General features: G+C 38.2%; 1 protein-coding gene across 3 annotated transcripts in view; it reads right to left on the bottom strand.

Annotated features, from left to right (window-relative positions):
* Positions 1–3354: 3354 nt before the first annotated feature.
* LOC5564407 (lachesin) overlaps positions 3355–18064 on the bottom strand; it is a 489285-nt gene continuing 474575 nt past the window's right edge. For 2 of the 3 annotated variants that reach the window (XM_021844222.1, XM_021844216.1), the window contains exons 8-10: positions 9974–10093; positions 9665–9835; positions 3355–4441 (exon numbers count right to left, since the gene is read on the bottom strand). In XM_021844222.1, the coding sequence (XP_021699914.1) occupies positions 3900–4441; positions 9665–9835; positions 9974–10093 (833 nt within the window). In that variant the 3' untranslated portion in view covers positions 3355–3899. The remainder of the gene's footprint in view (positions 4442–9664; positions 9836–9973; positions 10094–18064) is intronic. The other variant, XM_021844229.1, reaches the window with a different exon arrangement.

The raw sequence follows: 18064 nt of genomic DNA, 5'->3' as shown, positions 1-18064 counted from the left end.
TGGAATTAACGTACATGTTAATGTTTTAACTGGAAGTAAAGACCATTGAGTTAATGAGAAAAATGATTTCATCGCAGTAATCCGCGGCATGTCAGTGAAAAATAATACCTCCACTATTGGTACACTGTTCTTTTAGTTGCGGTATATTTTTAATTTGTGTTCCTATAGTTGCGGTATCCGTTCATTTCTTATGGGATCCTCCACTATAGGAACACTTTACCGCAACTATTGGTACAAGTAAAAACAGTTTTAGCAATTTTAGTGTTATTTCATCAGTTTTGAAGCAATTTGAATGCTCTTTTCAACTATTCCGCGTATCAACAAGCCAATACGTCGATTGGCAGTGTCGGTTCTGTGGCTAATGTAATAAAATCAGTGAAAACGGCACTACCGCAACTATAGGAACACCCACAACTAAGGGAACACTTACCCTAGCGTGTGACAGGACTGATTCCCTGTACAAATGGCTTGTGTGCTGAATCCTTCAGCTTGACATCCTAGTTTAAGGTGATTATACAACGAAGCCAAACTTTGAAATTTCAAATGCACAAGACGAGAGAATCTGACACCAGTTCGCGTTCAAAACCAATCAAATTGCTTACTTGCTGGTGGTCACCAATGGAATAGATTTTCAACGCGGTGCGCTATTTGGTTCTCAAGTCTTGTGCTCTTAAAAATTTGAGGTACGGCTTCGTTCTATAATCACCTTAAGACAAGAGTATTTTCATCGATCCTAGTATGCTATGAAGACTTCGGTGGAAATTTTTGTAGACATTTGAGGAGACTTCTGTGAAAGCCTCTGAGGAGATTTTGAATATGGAGGCCTCTAAGGGGAGCTCTGAATTAACCTACGGAGTCTTCTGCACCTCGGTGGAGACATTCGCAGAAACATGTTTTGAGTCACCTGTGAAGATAAATTTGGAGCCCCTGTGTACTCGTTTTGAGAATCCTGGTATTTTTTCTTTTCGGAGCCATTAAACAATATGTTAATTACCTTGAAGACACTTGTTCAGATACAAGTGAAGAGCTTTGTGGAAACCTTTGTATATGATATATGTGCAGGCTTTTGGGATGATTTGGAGGTCTTTGTGAAAATTTCTGTGGAGATTTCTATGAGGACCTCTTGTGGAAAAGTTCGTAGAGACCCTATTTCAGTACAATACTCCTTGTCGACCCCCGATTCTATATAATTTTTACGTTTCCAATTTAAAATAGCAGACCATTTTTACACTTGAATTTTGTACTTACGCTTCTTTATTACATTCCATAGCACTTTCGCTCCGTAAAAAAAAGTTATCCATATTTTCGAAGTGAGTGTACTGCTACCAATGTACATATAAGCCTAACTTGGTGGTTTAAACATTTGGCACTAGAAGCGTTAGCCAAACTATGCCCCGCCCTGTCAATCATCTCGAATGCCAGCAGCTGTTGAAGTAAGGCTACGTATTGATTGGACCGTGGCATTGAGCCAGAAAATCTAATGATGCGAATTAAAACGAGGCCTGTCGTCGATTTTCCATCCGAATGGACATGGACTGATGTAGGATGGGCGGCATCAAAACACTTCTGCCGTCCCCATCCATGATCGGAGAACATGATGGATTGGATGCGGAACCAGAAGCGTATGGGAGTGATGAGGTTGAAATTCCTGGATGCTTCTATTGTAAGCTGGAAGCAAATCTCAGAAAGGGGACGCATTTCTCCACCAGTTAGCAGTTAATTTACAATGACTGATGACATCCAGTTTGAATAATGGAAATTATTTGACCGTTGGAATTTGATGCAGAGTCGATGTACGGAGAAGGTCTTTGATATCATGGAGAATAGAATTAGTCGGAAATAGTAAGATGAATGTTCATGATTGTCATGTATGCCATCTGTCATTCTAGGTAATTAGTATGGTGAATGATTCAGTTGGCATAAGTTCCTGACAAATTGAAAAATGACATGGTTGTACCAATTTAGAAACCAGACAAAAATCCTGCAGAAGCTTTTAGCTATCGTCCAATCAGTTTGCATTCCTCCATAAGTAAACTTTTTGTTAAGTTCATTTTGAACAGAATAATGGTCCAAATCAAAGAAAATTCATTTTTTTGCTATGAACAGTTCGGATTGCACCATGGACATTCGATCACTCATCAACTCTTACGTTACAAATTTGATTCGTTCCAACAAATCTGAAAGCTGTTTCATTGATTATCAGTATTCGACAGTTTCTCGCATGGAGGCTTGATTGTGAAATAAAATAAAATTTTAATTATCCCACATATATTGTTAGAATAATCTGAAGTTATCGTCAAATCGTACATTTCAATCCAGAAAGACTTCTTGTAAGAGCTGGTGTTCCCCAAGGCAGCATTTTGGGACCAATAGTATACAATATTTTCACATATGATTTACCTGGGCTTCCTTAGGGACGTCAAACATCAAAGAAAGGACGAAGACTGCATGTCATCTGTAATTTATTACTACAAGAAAGTTGGAATTTTATTCTGTATACTTTCAAAAATGGAAGATTTCTCCTAATGCTTCCCAAACTCAACTATGATACCCCCACATAAATCAAAAGCTCTATATTTAAAAACTTTAGGTAGACATGTTCTCACGCGTTCCAATAAATTGGGCAGATGAAGTTTAGTGTCTCAGCCCCATGCTAACTTTCAGAAATGACATTGAGGTTAAACATTCGAAGATTGTTAAAAAGTTTTGTAACTACCTTATCATACACTCTTTAAGATAAAATGAATTTCTTTCCTGCAAAAATTGAAACACCGCAAAATTGTGTTGATATCGTCGGGCAGAGATTTATTGCCAGCAGTAACAGCGAAAACAGTGTCATTAACCTAGGCTTCTTTCCCTCCTCTTTGCAACATAACAGGCGAACTAACTTTGGCCATTTGTCTACTGCATATTTCCATAGAAATACTCATCGTTATCGTTCGATCCACTAATTTATCTTTGCAATTTACATCCAATATACAGCATTGTCCCTCCGTTTTTTGGTGCCTGCCGCCCCAGTCTGTGAATTCCCCTGAAGATAATGTTTTATACCTCTATAATATATCCTGGTTTGTCTATACTCAATATATGTCGGTTGATAACAAAAAAGAACTTCGCATTGTCCCGCATTGTTCTAAATTTTAGAGCAGATTTTGTCCCCTGTTGCACCTAAATGTGTGCACGGTGTGTGTATGGTAAAGGATATTTACACAAAACTAGGAATTGCTAATTCTTTCATTAATTGAAGAAATAGGTTTTCAGCTTTCATTTGAATTGTTCCCCAAAAAGTCCACCGATAAATCTCGACCATTTTTTATTTTGAAATTTTACCGTACTTTATTCATTAATATAATCACAGCAAAAGACAGTTTTATTGCTCACAAGCTTGATAAAAACTTAATTTCGAAAGAATTTTGATAAAATTTGGATATATTTGGTTAACGATTTCGTTTCATAATGTAATTCAATATTTCTTAATTTTATTAATTTATATTTGAAATTTATGTCTGCAGCGAGCTTGAGATATTTAAAGTCGCATTTTATTATAATTACATTCATAAAGTACTCTAAGGAACACAAGCTTAGAATTGAGAAGTGTTTGATAGTTCCCCAGATTGCAGCTTGTTTAGATGGGATTTATCATGCATTGTTATCCATCAATCTAATCTGAGGTGCATCAGTAGGCGATAAGCAAACTCTCATGATGTGCTGCGAATCATGATTGTTGCAAAGAGCTCAATTTTCTCAGAATTAAGTACCTGCAAAAAACCTACATTTCCATTGAAAGATTCAGCATTGCCCATTTTTTGCAATAATATCCTTCTACCAGACACACCGTGCGCTATGAGAATTAGAGTCTAAGAGTCTACCGTTTCTAGCGATTTCACCGCACCCGGAAGCTAGTGCCGTTGGCGATGAATCGCGTACCAACTGGTTCCCAGCAGGACGAGCACCGATCGCCAGAGGCCCAGCAGCTCGGTAGTGATCCGCTGGCCTGCCGCATTGCTTCCTTCTAGACTACCGTCCCCGGCTCGACCTGGCGGAATAACGAACGGTTTCCTGGTGGCGATGTCGTTCATCAGAGGTATCAAATTTTTATTGTTGCTATTACTGCTGGTCCCGCCGCCATTCCCATTGCCGTTGCGGCCATTGATACTATTGGGATGGTCCATGGACCCGAATGGTGACCTGGACGTTGGCCTGCTCCCATAAGGATGCTGCTGTTGATGGGAGTGGTGATGGTGATGCTGATGGGGCTGCATGGAGTCAATCATGTCTTCGAAATCTTCCGCAGAGCCTCCGTACTGCTGTTCCTCGTCGTCCGTCGGATAGGTCAACTTGGGTTTAGACGATTTATCGCCATTGCCGCCGGGCTTGACGATATCGTTTTGATCCGTGCCGTACTTTGGCGAGTAGACTTTACGATTCGGTTGAGGGATTTCTGAAATTTGAAGAAAGGATTGCCATGGAATTAGATATAACTGACGGTTTGAGTCGAATTTTCGAAATGTGGATCAATCATCTGGACAATTTTTCTACACATATTTCAAGATAACCTAGGGGGATTTTTTTTAATTTCCGTACAAAGTGGGCCGAAGGGTCTCAGATTTTCATGATTTTTTTCCACAGGCAGGGCTCACCAATATATGAATAAATTGAGAAAAATTCAGGGTCGCTTATTTTCCCGGAAAACTCAGTTGGAATTGTTTTGTTTTCCTCTGACACTACTTACTTTGAAAAATCATAACTCAAAAACGAAGCATCGTAGAAACAAAGTTTTTTATGAAAATGAAAGCAAATTTTCTCAGGAATGAAAAAAATATTAACTGGAAACAGTTTTCCACAAAATTTTCCACCGTTGAGAAAACTCATAAAGAAAAGCCGGAACAACTATGCTACAATGTCAAATTCCAAAAATGTATGCAACCATGAAAATGATTTTAAAATTAAAGCAGAATGGCACTTTTTCCCAACCTCACATGGAAAAGGTCCTTGTGATGGTATCGGTGGCAACATTAAGCGAATGGCTAGAGATGCTAATATTAGAAAGTCAGCAGAAATTAATAACGACAAACAATTTTTCGACTGGGCTGTGCCGCAAAAGGTGAAAGACCAATTTTAAAAAGATTGGGAATTTATCTTTGCAACTTAAAATGACTATTCAGAGGCTGAAAACTTTCTTCAGGAAAGATTTTCTAACCTTGTTCCAATTCCTGGAACAAAAAATATCATTCATTTATACCAAAAGACGAACGAAGCATTTTTGCTAGTGAATTTTCAGATGCACATGAAAACCAAGAAAATACAGCAAAGAAACGAAAATCTTCTGGTGTTAGCAACCAAAGACAATCTTCCCGATTGAAAAAATAGATAGTATTAAGATAAAAATGTAAGTTATATACTGCATAATTAAATAAATAATAATAATAATCTTAATTGTTCCATACAAAAGAAAGAATCCCTTTGCAGAGAAATGAAAACTTGAGGCAGAAACAGTTTTTTTTTCAGTTTTTCTTAGCGGTGTAATTTTTCTTGAAAAATAGGGAAAGTGTACCGGTATTCGCCATGTACCAGTTATTCGCCACCCCGGATTATATACTGTTTTACGATATATATGGTTGCCAATTGTATAGTGCTCGCTAAATTGCTTTAAGATGATACGGAAACATTCTTGGAAACCGCAAAAATTTCTCAGAAAATAATAGAAAAAAATCATTTTCCCTAAAATTTTTGCTCCTTTGCACCTATTTTTCGCCATGGCGTTCCTGATTCGCCACCCTCCATAAGAAATCAACGTAGGTGGCGAATTCAGGAACCGAAATTAAAATCGTGGCGAATACTGGTGCAAGTGGTCCAGTATTCGCCACCCCCATTTTTAATACAAAAACAAAGTTTCTGATAAGTTTTTATATTTTCCCTGCTGAGCATGGATTGAAAGCTTTCGTTTGATGTATTGACAATAACCAAAGGTCGTTTGATTTAAGCATAAGCATAAGCATAGATGACCGTACAATTCGTAGTTGCTACTCCGTGATTGACCAGAACAATCGAAGTTGCACAGGGAATTAATGAATGGGGCTTGGGATTAGCTTACCATTCTTCAATGTGCACAAATCGAGAGCTCAAATTTAAAAGTCAATAACGGCGCTGGCCACGTCCTTACGGTCATCGGGGAAGGGAAGGAATGTTAGTTAGACAACCGTTGTTACTAGAGACCGAGTATACCTCTGCATCTCCACGGTTGTCATGGAGAGGATATTGGGTTAGTGGGATAAGGTAAAGATCTGGGAGTCACCAATGTTTGGTGATGCGATCCATGATATAATCACGCCTAACCGGATTCGCGAAATAATTCGATAATCGCATTAAACGCCGAACAAGTGTTCGTCACTCGCCCACGCAAGAGCAAGCGACGCGATCAATAGATCAAACACTACTAGCGATCCGCGGCGCTTTTTCATTTCTCTGAGCGAACGACGCGCGACAAGTTTGATCCTGCCCTCATCGCTCACCCCCGCAGGAGCAAGCGTCAAGGTCGAAGGATCAAACACTACTAACGAACCGATCACTTTTTCACCGCTTCACTACCGACGCGCGACATGTTTGATCCTGCCCTCATCACCCGCTCCAGCAGGAGCAAGTGTCAAGGTCGAAGAATCAAGCACTACTAACGAACCGATCACTTTTTCACCGCTTCACTACCGACGCGCGACATGTTTGATCCTGCCCTCATCACCCGCTCCCGCAGGACCAAGCGTCAAGGTCGAAGGATCAAACACTACTCAATAACCAAAGGTCGTTTGATTTATTTATAAACAATATTTTTCCTAAGGGTGGCCAAAACTGGTACACTTCCCCTATCACCCATTCCGACTTATACTTCATTAAAACCAATCCCATATCTTTTCTTCAGATGTTTTAGAAAAATTGCAATTGCTTTGATAAAAAATCTTTGTTTTTCCGATGCTTCGATTGAAATATGGGTTTTCAAAGAAAAGGCTTATATGGTCATTTTCCACAAAATTGGCCATAACTCAAAAACGAATAAAAAAAGTACAGTTCAAAAATTTCAGCGATTAAAGCTTATGAAATTACCTTCTCAAAAATAAGTTTTCCTCTAATTGGGACATAGTTTTTCCGGCTTTTCCTTACGAATTTTCTCAACGGTGGAAAATTTTGTGGAAAACTGTTTCCAGTTAATATTTTTTTTATTCCTGAGAAAATATGCTTTCATTTTCATAAGAAAACTTTGTTTCTACGATGCTTCTTTCTTGAATTATTATTTTTCAAAGAAAAGGCTCAAAATGGCACATAAGCACATTTTTTACAAAGTTGGCCATAACTCAAAAACGAAAAAGAAGTACATATCAAAAATTTCAACGATTAAAGCTTATGAAATTTTCTTCTCAAAAATATTTTTTTGTAAATTTTCCACGAGTTGGAGCATAGTTTTTCCTGCTTTTCTTTACGAATTTTCTCAACGGTGAAACATTTTGTGAAAAACTTTTTTCAGTTAATATTTTTTTCATTCCTGAAATAATTTGTTTTTATTTTCATAAAAAACTTTGTTTCTATGAAGCTTCGTTCTTGAGTTATGATTTTTCAAAGTAAGTAGTGTCAGAGGAAAACAATAAAATTCCAACTGAGTTTTCCGGGAAAAAAAGGCGACCCTAAATTTTCTCAATTTTTGTTCATTCATATATTGATGAGCCCTGCCTGTGGAAAAAGTTTTATGAAAATCTGAGACCTTTCGGCCCAAACCCGTACGGAAATTAAAAAAAATCCCCAATTCCTAATTCATTCAAAGTAGTCAAGCCAATAACAAGTTTAGAAATATATCGTTCATTTGCTAGGAAAGAACGATAAAAATGTGCCTAAAGTAATTTTTTGGTATAAAAGCTGGTAATTTTTACTTGTGAAACCACTGGTGAAGCATTTTTCTGATGAAAAAACAAGCGGTGTGTTTGGTGAATGACTTTCTTTAGCAATGGTTGCTTATATATTTTATCAATTCAGTAAAAAATAACATTGAAAATACAGGTGCGGTCATAGAAATTTACAAGTATTAACAATGTTTAATTTTTTTTTAAATAATTACGATTTTTCGGATGAACATTTGACGGATAATGTCGAAGAAGTATCTTCGGTGGTATTCCGTGAGAAGTCGATAGAGAAGATCCATGTGCAAATTTCTAGAGAAGCTCTAGGAGCTTCGATTGGGAACGTGCTGAATTAATTTCAAGAGTAATCCATAACGGATTATCTACTCATAAATGCCATGAAGAAATGTGGGTATCCTATATCCATGTAGGTAATCCTTTGAGAAATTCCAGACCGCTGGCAGAATTCTTGAAGGAATCTTTGCAATATTTTCTAAATGAATCTCTACAACAACGTTCAATGCAATTGGTAACGAAATTATCTCTTATAACATGATTCTTAAAAAAAAAATCCGAGAAGAAATTAAAAAAATCTCAAATCAGTTTCTTAAGAAACGCCAGAAAAATCTTAGATATATCTATGAAATTATTTAGAAAGAAAGCACTGGAGGATTTCCTAAAACAAGCATATGAAAGAAAACTTTGAAAAAAACTTCTTTGACAATAATTTCTGGGCATAAACTTGCTTCAATTATTTGAGGAATATTTGATAATCCTCCTATGAGGATTTTTTGGTAGTGTCTTGGAGGAACTACTAGAGAAATTACAATTGATTTTTATCGAGGATTCTTTTGAGATCCTTTGAGTGGTTACTGAAATACATAGAGGAATTCCAGGATTAATTCCTTGCTATTCGGCGTTTACATAGTTCTGTTTGCTTTTCATCGTCTTTTGGAACTTCTTTGGACAGTTTTCCAAAACCTGCTCCTGTTCAAATATACCATTAGAACGACATGTGTATCGGAGTGATTAAAATGTTCTAGATGACCCTGTTCAAAATGTTGAAAGAGTTGGTACAGCATTGAGTGAAAGGGAAGAATTATAAAGTTGAGGTCGGAAGACCGATACAGCATTAGTTTATATTTCATTTTTTTCTCTTAAGTGTTTTTCATCAAATAAGATATTTGACGATTACAGAAGTGTGTTGCAGACAGGTTCCGCAAATTGGCAGAGATTTTCTGTGGTTAGCAATCAAAGCACAAAATGAATCAGTAGTGAGAAATCCAGATCGGTATTGTCTGAAATCCGCTAAATCTAAAAACAACAGTGTAAATTACATGATGCGAATTAATTTCCATTCAAATTGAATTTTGAAAATACAATTTCTATCGAGTGAGATTTTATCTAACACGGGAGAAAACCTAAATTTTGAGTTTACCAAACCCAAAATTAAGTAGGTATATTTATCGATTATTCTCTCATCCCAAAATCTCACGGTTGTCCCTTTTTTTTTTCCAACGAATGTGGTCTATAATAGAGAGAGCTGCATCTAACCGATGGGAGTAGTTTGGCCCAGTAAGCCATATTTGAGTAAATGTAACTTTGTTTTATGGTTCAGTGGAATGAACTCAATTTTGCGTAAAATCAATCCAAATTTAAGTATTTTTTTATAATGGCTTCAAAGGCCGACAAAGGGATTTTAGAAATTTAACCTAATTTTGGGTTATTGGCCCCAATTACGGTTTTGCCTTGAAGCAATTCAGGTTTGATTGGATACAACTTACCATACAATCGAATGCTGCTGTCCACCTCGCCGAGTGAGTTCTTGGCGATGCACCGATACGATCCCATGTCCTCTTTCTGGATCGCTCGCACCGTCATCGTCATCTTGGTCTCGTACAGTGACTTGGGAATGTCCTGAACCTGGTACTTGGGCGATGACACAATCATTTCTCCTTTGTGAAACGGGGGTTTCGTGAGCAACGTGTAGGGAGAGAAAGAGTATGCAAGACAAATTGGTCCATAAAAAATGATCCAGTTCACAAAAATGTATGGAAGGAAACGTGTGAACAGTCTTCACGTGGATGTCTTACCTGTGTCCTTCACCCAGTAGTTGATAGATTTCGGAGATGCCTCCACTAGACATTCGATGGACACGTCCGTTCCAAGTGGAGCTCCCACCAGTTGGTTTGGCACTTGGATGACCGGGTGAACTGTAGAATAATTGAAAAAGGATACAAGAGAATATCTTCACAAAGATGTGATAATATTTACAAAGAAAATAGTTTTAAACCGCTTGAATTTCATCACCAGCACCAGTCTTTGAATCACTTATAGTTTTCGCGGCAGGAGACCGACTTCAACCACATGTTATGCATTTCTGTCACGTATTCCTGCCTTGCTCACGAATGACATCGCTCTGCACAACTCCACAATCTGGTCCGTCGTGTCGTCGTCCGGTTTCCGTCGGACAGTGGTTCGAATTAAAAAAAAATATCATGGCAATTCATAAGTCTAACTTTTGGGATTGCCCTTCGCGTAAACGAATCGTCAAAGCTCGTACCAGGCAGATGAAGGGTAAGGTTTTTCGTAGCCGGACTTCTTCAGGCAGAATCTTCAACACTGCTGATTATGTTTGGGATTTGGCCCGTGGTTCAAAAAGGTTTAACAGACCTGTTGTATTGATCTGAATTAAATAATCCACTCTATTGATGGATTTCCTGCCGTAGGCAGATTCATCCCTAATAGGCCTGTTGTAGATAAATGCTTTCCTTTGTTTTTCAACTTGAAATTACGTTTGGAAATCGTCAATTTTTGTCAATTTTTCAGAAAAACTAGACCTCTGTTCGTCGCCGTTCATCTCGGAAAAGTGAAGAAACGCCCACGAACAGCAGAAGGTGACACACATCGAGCACACGTGTTAGTGTGCTAATTTAATACAATTTAGGATAGCCCCAAAGACGACGAGGATGACGACGGATGGGTTTGGCAGGAGCAAGGAATACAGAATGTGGTCGTCGTCGTCGTCGTTGTCGTTAATGTTATGAAAAACACAAATCTGCTCGTTTTCGTTTGCCACACGTATGCATGCAAATTGTGGGGTCGCTTGCAGAAGGCAGCTAAGCTGTTCAGCCAGCTGAGATTGTGTGTCGTTTTGGCTTTGGTTGATGATGCAGTGAGTTGGGAAATCATTTATCGTGATGATGGTGTTTGAGGTGCGAATTCACTTTGTGAATTGTTTCGTGTGCATTAGGGGGTAATTTTCGACATAATTGTAGACTGTGGAATCGGATAACTGTTTCAACTTTGCTACTTTTAGTAATTGAGAGCATACAATCAGAATCTTCCATTGATATGATCTTCAAATTTTTCTACTTCAATACATCAAATTCATAGAAGCAAATTCCAAAGCTAGATGCTAAAACCAAAACAAGAAGCCGAAGCCATATCTAGACGCCAAAGCTACAAACTCCATTCTTGTCCTCCTGTCTTCCTGTTTTTCTGTCTTCTTGTCTTCCTGTCTTCCTATCTTCCTGTCTTCCAGTCTTCCTGTTTTCTTGTCTTCCTGTCTTCTTGTCTCCTTGTCTTCCTGTCTTCTTGTTTTCCTGTCTTGTTGTCTGCTTGTCTCCTAACCAAATCCAATCCAAATCCAGATCCAAAGCCAGAGCCAAAGCCAGAGCCAAAGCCAGGGCCAAAGCCAGAGCCAAAGCCAGAGCCAAAGCCAGAGCCAAAGCCAGAGCCAAAGCCAGAGCCAAAGCCAGAGCCAAAGCCAGAGCCAAAGCCAGAGCCAAAGCCAGAGCCAAAGCCAGAGCCAAAGCCAGAGCCAAAGCCAGAGCCAAAGCCAGAGCCAAAGCCAGAGCCAAAGCCAGAGCCAAAGCCAGAGCCAAAGCCAGAGCCAAAGCCAGAGCCAAAGCCAGAGCCAAAGCCAGAGCCAAAGCCAGAGCCAAAGCCAGAGCCAAAGCCAGAGCCAAAGCCAGAGCCAATGCAAGAGCCAAAGCAAGAGCCAAAGCCAGAGCCAAAGCCAGAGCCAAAGCCAGAGCCAAAGCCATAGCCAGAGCCAAAGCCAAAGCCATAGCCAGAGCCAAAGCCAGAGCCAAAGCCAGAGCCAAAGCCAGAGCCAAAGCCAGAGCCAAAGCCAGAGCCAAAGCCAGAGCCAAAGCCAGAGCCAAAGCCAGAGCCAAAGCCAGAGCCAAAGCCAGAGCCAAAGCCAGAGCCAAAGCCAGAGCCAAAGCCAGAGCCAAAGCAGAGCCAAAGCCAGAGCCAAATCCAATCCAAATCCAATCCAAATCCAATTCGAATCCAATTCGAATCCAATTCAAATCCAATTCAAATCCAATCAAATCCAATCAAATCCAATCCAAATCCAATCCAAATCCAATCCAATCCAAATCCAATCCAAATCCATCCAAATCCAATCCAAATCCAATCCAAATCCAATCCAAATCCAATCCAAATCCAATCCAAATCCAATCAAATCCAATCCAAATCCAATCCAAATCCAATCCAAATCAAATCCAAAATCCAATCCACAAATCCAAAATCCAAATCCAATCAAATCCAACAATCCAATCCAAATCCAATCCAAATCCAATCCAAATCCAATCCAAATCCAATCCAAATCCAATCCAAATCCAATCCAAATCCAATCCAAATCCAATCCAAATCCAATCCAAATCCAATCCAAATCCAATCCAAATCCAATCCAAATCCAATCCAAATCCAATCCACAATCCAATCCAATAATCCAATCCAAATCCAATCCAAATCCAATCCAAATCCAATCCAAATCCAATCCAAATCCAATCCAAATCCAATCCAAATCCAATCCAAATCCAATCCAAATCCAATCCAAATCCAATCCAAATCCAATCCAAATCCAATCCAAATCCAATCCAAATCCAATCCAAATCCAATCCAAATCCAATCCAAATCCAATCCAAATCCAATCCAAATCCAATCCAAATCCAATCCAAATCCAATCCAAATCCAATCCAAATCCAATCCAAATCCAATCCAAATCCAATCCAAATCCAATCCAAATCCAATCCAAATCCAATCCAAATCCAATCCAAATCCAATCCAAATCCAATCCAAATCCAATCCAAATCCAATCCAAATCCAATCCAAATCCAATCCAAATCCAATCCAAATCCAATCCAAATCCAATCCAAATCCAATCCAATCCAATCCAAATCCACCAATCCAATCCAAATCCAATCCAAATCCAATCCAATCCAAATCCAATCCAATCCATCCAAATCCAAATCCAATCCAAATCCAATCCAATCCAATCCAATCCAAATCCAATCCAAATCCAATCCAAATCCAATCCAAATCCAATCCAAATCCAATCCAAATCCAATCCAAATCCAATCCAAATCCAATCCAAATCCAATCCAAATCCAATCCAAATCCAATCCAAATCCAATCCAAATCCAATCCAAATCCAATCCAAATCCAATCCAAATCCAATCCAAATCCAATCCAAATCCAATCCAAATCCAATCCAAATCCAATCCAAATCCAATCCAAATCCAATCCAAATCCAATCCAAATCCAATCCAAATCCAATCCAATCCAATCCAAATCCAATCCAAATCCAATCCAAATCCAATCCAAATCCAATCCAAATCCAATCCAAATCCAATCCAAATCCAATCCAAATCCAATCCAAATCCAATCCAAATCCAATCCAAATCCAATCCAAATCCAATCCAAATCCAATCCAAATCCAATCCAAATCCAATCCAAATCCAATCCAAATCCAATCCAAATCCAATCCAAATCCAATCCAAATCCAATCCCAAATCCAATCCAAATCCAATCCAAATCCAATCCAAATCCAATCCAAAATCCAATCCAAATCCAATCCAAATCCAATCCAAATCCAATCCAAATCCAATCCAAATCCAATCCAAATCCAATCCAATCAAATCCAATCCAAATCCAATCCAAATCCAATCCAAATCCAATCCAATCCAATCCAAATCCAATCCAAATCCAATCCAAATCCAATCCAAATCCAATCCAAATCCAATCCAAAATCCAATCCAAATCCAATCCAAATCCAATCCAAATCCAATCCAAATCCAATCCAAATCCAATCCAAATCCAATCCAAATCCAATCCAAATCCAATCCAAATCCAATCCAAATCCAATCCAAATCCAATCCAAATCAATCCAAATCCAATCCAAATCCAATCCAAATCCAATCCAAATCCAATCCAAATCCAATCCAAATCCAATCCAAATCCAATCCAAATCCAATCCAAATCCAATCCAAATCCAATCCAAATCCAATCCAAATCCAATCCAAATCCAATCCAATCCAATCCAAAATCCAATCCAAATCCAATCCAAATCCAATCAAATCCAATCCAAATCCAATCCAAATCCAATCCAAATCCAATCCAAATCCAATCCAAATCCAATCCAAATCCAATCCAAATCCAATCCAAATCCAATCCAAATCCAATCCAAATCCAATCCAAATCCAATCCCAAATCCAATCCAAATCCAATCCAAATCCAATCCAAATCCAATCCAAATCCAATCCAAATCCAATCCAAATCCAATCCAAATCCAATCCAAATCCAATCCAAATCCAATCCAAATCCAATCCAAATCCAATCCAAATCCAATCCAAATCCAATCCAAATCCAATCCAAATCCAATCCAAATCCAATCCAATCCAATCCAAATCCAATCCAAATCCAATCCAAATCCAATCCAAATCCAATCCAAATCCAATCCAAATCCAATCCAAATCCAATCCAAATCCAATCCAAATCCAATCCAAATCCAATCCAAATCAATCCAAATCCAATCCAAATCCAATCCAAATCCAATCCAAATCCAATCCAAATCCAATCCAAATCCAATCCAAATCCAATCCAAATCCAATCCAATCCAATCCAAATCCAATCCCAAATCCAATCCAAATCCAATCCAAATCCAATCCAAATCCAATCCAAATCCAATCCAAATCCAATCCAATCCAATCCAAATCCAATCCAAATCCAATCCAAATCCAATCCAAATCCAATCCAAATCCAATCCAAATCCAATCCAAATCCAATCCAAATCCAATCCAAATCCAATCCAAATCCAATCCAAAATCCAACCAAATCCAATCCAAATCCAATCCAAATCCAATCCAAATCCAATCCAAATCCAATCCAAATCCAATCCAAATCCAATCCAAATCCAATCCAAATCCAATCCAATCCAATCCAAATCCAATCCAAATCCATCCAATCCAATCCAAATCCAATCCAAATCCAATCCAATCCAATCCAAATCCAATCCAAATCCAATCCAAATCCAATCCAAATCCAATCCAAATCCAATCCAAATCCAATCCAAATCAATCCAAATCCAATCCAAATCCAATCCAAATCCAATCCAAATCCAATCCAAATCCAATCCAAATCCAATCCAAATCCAATCCAAATCCAATCCAAATCCAATCCAAATCCAATCCAAATCCAATCCAAATCCAATCCAAATCCAATCCAAATCCAATCCAAATCCAACAAATCCAATCCAAATCCAATCCAAATCCAATCCAAATCCAATCCAAATCCAATCCAAATCCAATCCAAATCCAATCCAATCCATCCAAATCCAATCCAAATCCAATCCAAATCCAATCCAAATCCAAATCCAAATCCAATCCAAATCCAATCCAAATCCAATCCAATCCAATCCAAATCAATCCAAATCCAATCCAAATCCAATCCAAATCCAATCCAAATCCAATCCAAATCCAATCCAAATCCAATCCAATCCAATCCAAATCCAATCCAAATCCAATCCAAATCCAATCCAAATCCAATCCAAATCCAATCCAAATCCAATCCAAATCCAATCCAAATCCAATCCAAATCCAATCAAATCCAATCCAAATCCAATCCAAATCCAATCCAAATCCAATCCAATCCAAATCCAATCCAATCCAATCCAAATCCAATCCAAATCCAATCCAAATCCAATCCAAATCCAATCCAAATCCAATCCAAATCCAATCCAAATCCAATCCAAATCCAATCCAAATCCAATCCAAATCCAATCCAAATCCAATCCAAATCCAATCCAAATCCAATCCAAATCCAATCCAAATCCAATCCAAATCCAATCCAAATCCAATCCAAATCCAATCCAAATCCAATCCAAATCCAATCCAAATCCAATCCAAATCCAATCCAAATCCAATCCAAATCCAATCCAAATCCAATCCAAATCCAATCCAAATCCAATCCAAATCCAATCCAAATCCAATCCAAATCCAATCCAAATCCAATCCAAATCCAATCCAAATCCAATCCAAATCCAATCCAAATCCAATCCAATCCAATCCAATCCAATCCAAATCCAATCCAAATCCAATCCAAATCCAATCCAAATCCAATCCAAATCCAATCCAAATCCAATCCAAATCCAATCCAAATCCAATCCAAATCCAAATCCAAAATCCCAATCCAAATCCAATCCAAATTCCAATCCAATCCAAATCCAATTCCAAATCCAATCCAAATCCAATCCAAATCCAATCCAAATCCAATCCAAATCCAATCCAAAATCCAATCCAAATCCAATCCAAAATCCAATCCAAATCCAATCCAAATCCAATCCAAATCCAATCCAAATCCAATCCAAATCCAATCCAAATCCAATCCAAATCCAATCCAAATCCAATCCAAATCCAATCCAAATCCAATCCAAATCCAATCCAAATCCAATCCAAATCCAATCCAAATCCAATCCAAATCCAATCCAAATCCAATCCAAATCCAATCCAAATCCAATCCAAATCCAATCCAAATCCAATCCAAATCCAATCCAAATCCAATCCAAATCCAATCCAAATCCAATCCAAATCCAATCCAAATCCAATCCAAATCCAATCCAAATCCAATCCAAATCCAATCCAAATCCAATCCAAATCCAATCCAAAAATCCAATCCAAATCCAATCCAAATCCAATCCAAATCCAATCCAAATCCAATCCAAATCCAATCCAAATCCAATCCAAATCCAATCCAATCCAATCCAAATCCAATCCAAATCCAATCCAAATCCAATCCAAATCCAATCCAAATCCAATCCAAATCCAATCCAAATCCAATCCAAATCCAATCCAAATGCCAATCCAAATCCAATCCAAATCAAATCCAAATCCAATCCAATCCAATCCAAAATCCAATCCAAATCCAATCCAAATCCAATCCAAATCCAATCCAAATCCAATCCAAATCCAATCCAAATCCAATCCAAATCCAATCCAAAATCCAATCCAAATCCAATCCAAATCCAATCCAAATTCCAAAATCCAAATCCAATCCAAATCCAATCCAAATCCAATCCAAATCCAATCCAAATCCAATCCAAATCCAATCCAAATCCAATCCAAATCCAATCCAATCCAATCCAATCCAATCCAAATCATCCAATCCAATCCAAATCCAATCCAAATCCAATCCAAATCCAATCCAATCCAATCCAAATCCAATCCAAATCCAATCCAAATCCAAATCCAATCCAAATCCAATCCAAATCCAATCCAAATCCAATCCAAATCCAATCCAAATCCAATCCAAATCCAATCCAAATCCAATCCAAATCCAATCCAAATCCAATCCAAATCCAATCCAAATCCAATCCAAATCCAATCCAAATCCAATCCAAATCCAATCCAAATCCAATCCAAATCCAATCCAAATCCAATCCAAAATCCAATCCAAATCCAATCCAAATCCAATCCAAATCCAATCCAAATCCAATCCAAATCCAATCCAAAATCCAATCCAAATCCAATCCAAATCCAATCCAAATCCAATCCAAATCCAATCCAAATCCAATCCAAATCCAATCCAAATCCAATCCAAATCCCAATCCAAATCCAATCCAAATCCAATCCAAATCCAATCCAAATCCAATCCAAATCCAATCCAATCAATCCATCCAATCCAAATCCAAATCCAAATCCAAATCCAATCCAATCCAAATCCAATCCAACAATCCAAATCCAATCCAAATCCAATCCAAATCCAATCAAATCCAATCCAAATCCAATCCAAATCCAATCCAATCCAATCCAAATCCAATCCAAATCCAATCCAAATCCAATCCAAATCCAATCCCAAATCCAATCCAAATCCAATCCAAATCCAATCCAAATCCA

This window comes from Aedes aegypti, chromosome 1 (assembly GCF_002204515.2).
Source record: "Aedes aegypti strain LVP_AGWG chromosome 1, AaegL5.0 Primary Assembly, whole genome shotgun sequence".
Lineage (NCBI taxonomy): Eukaryota > Metazoa > Arthropoda > Insecta > Diptera > Culicidae > Aedes > Aedes aegypti.
Note: the sequence above shows the minus strand (reverse complement) of the source record. Positions and strands in the feature narration are given on the sequence as shown.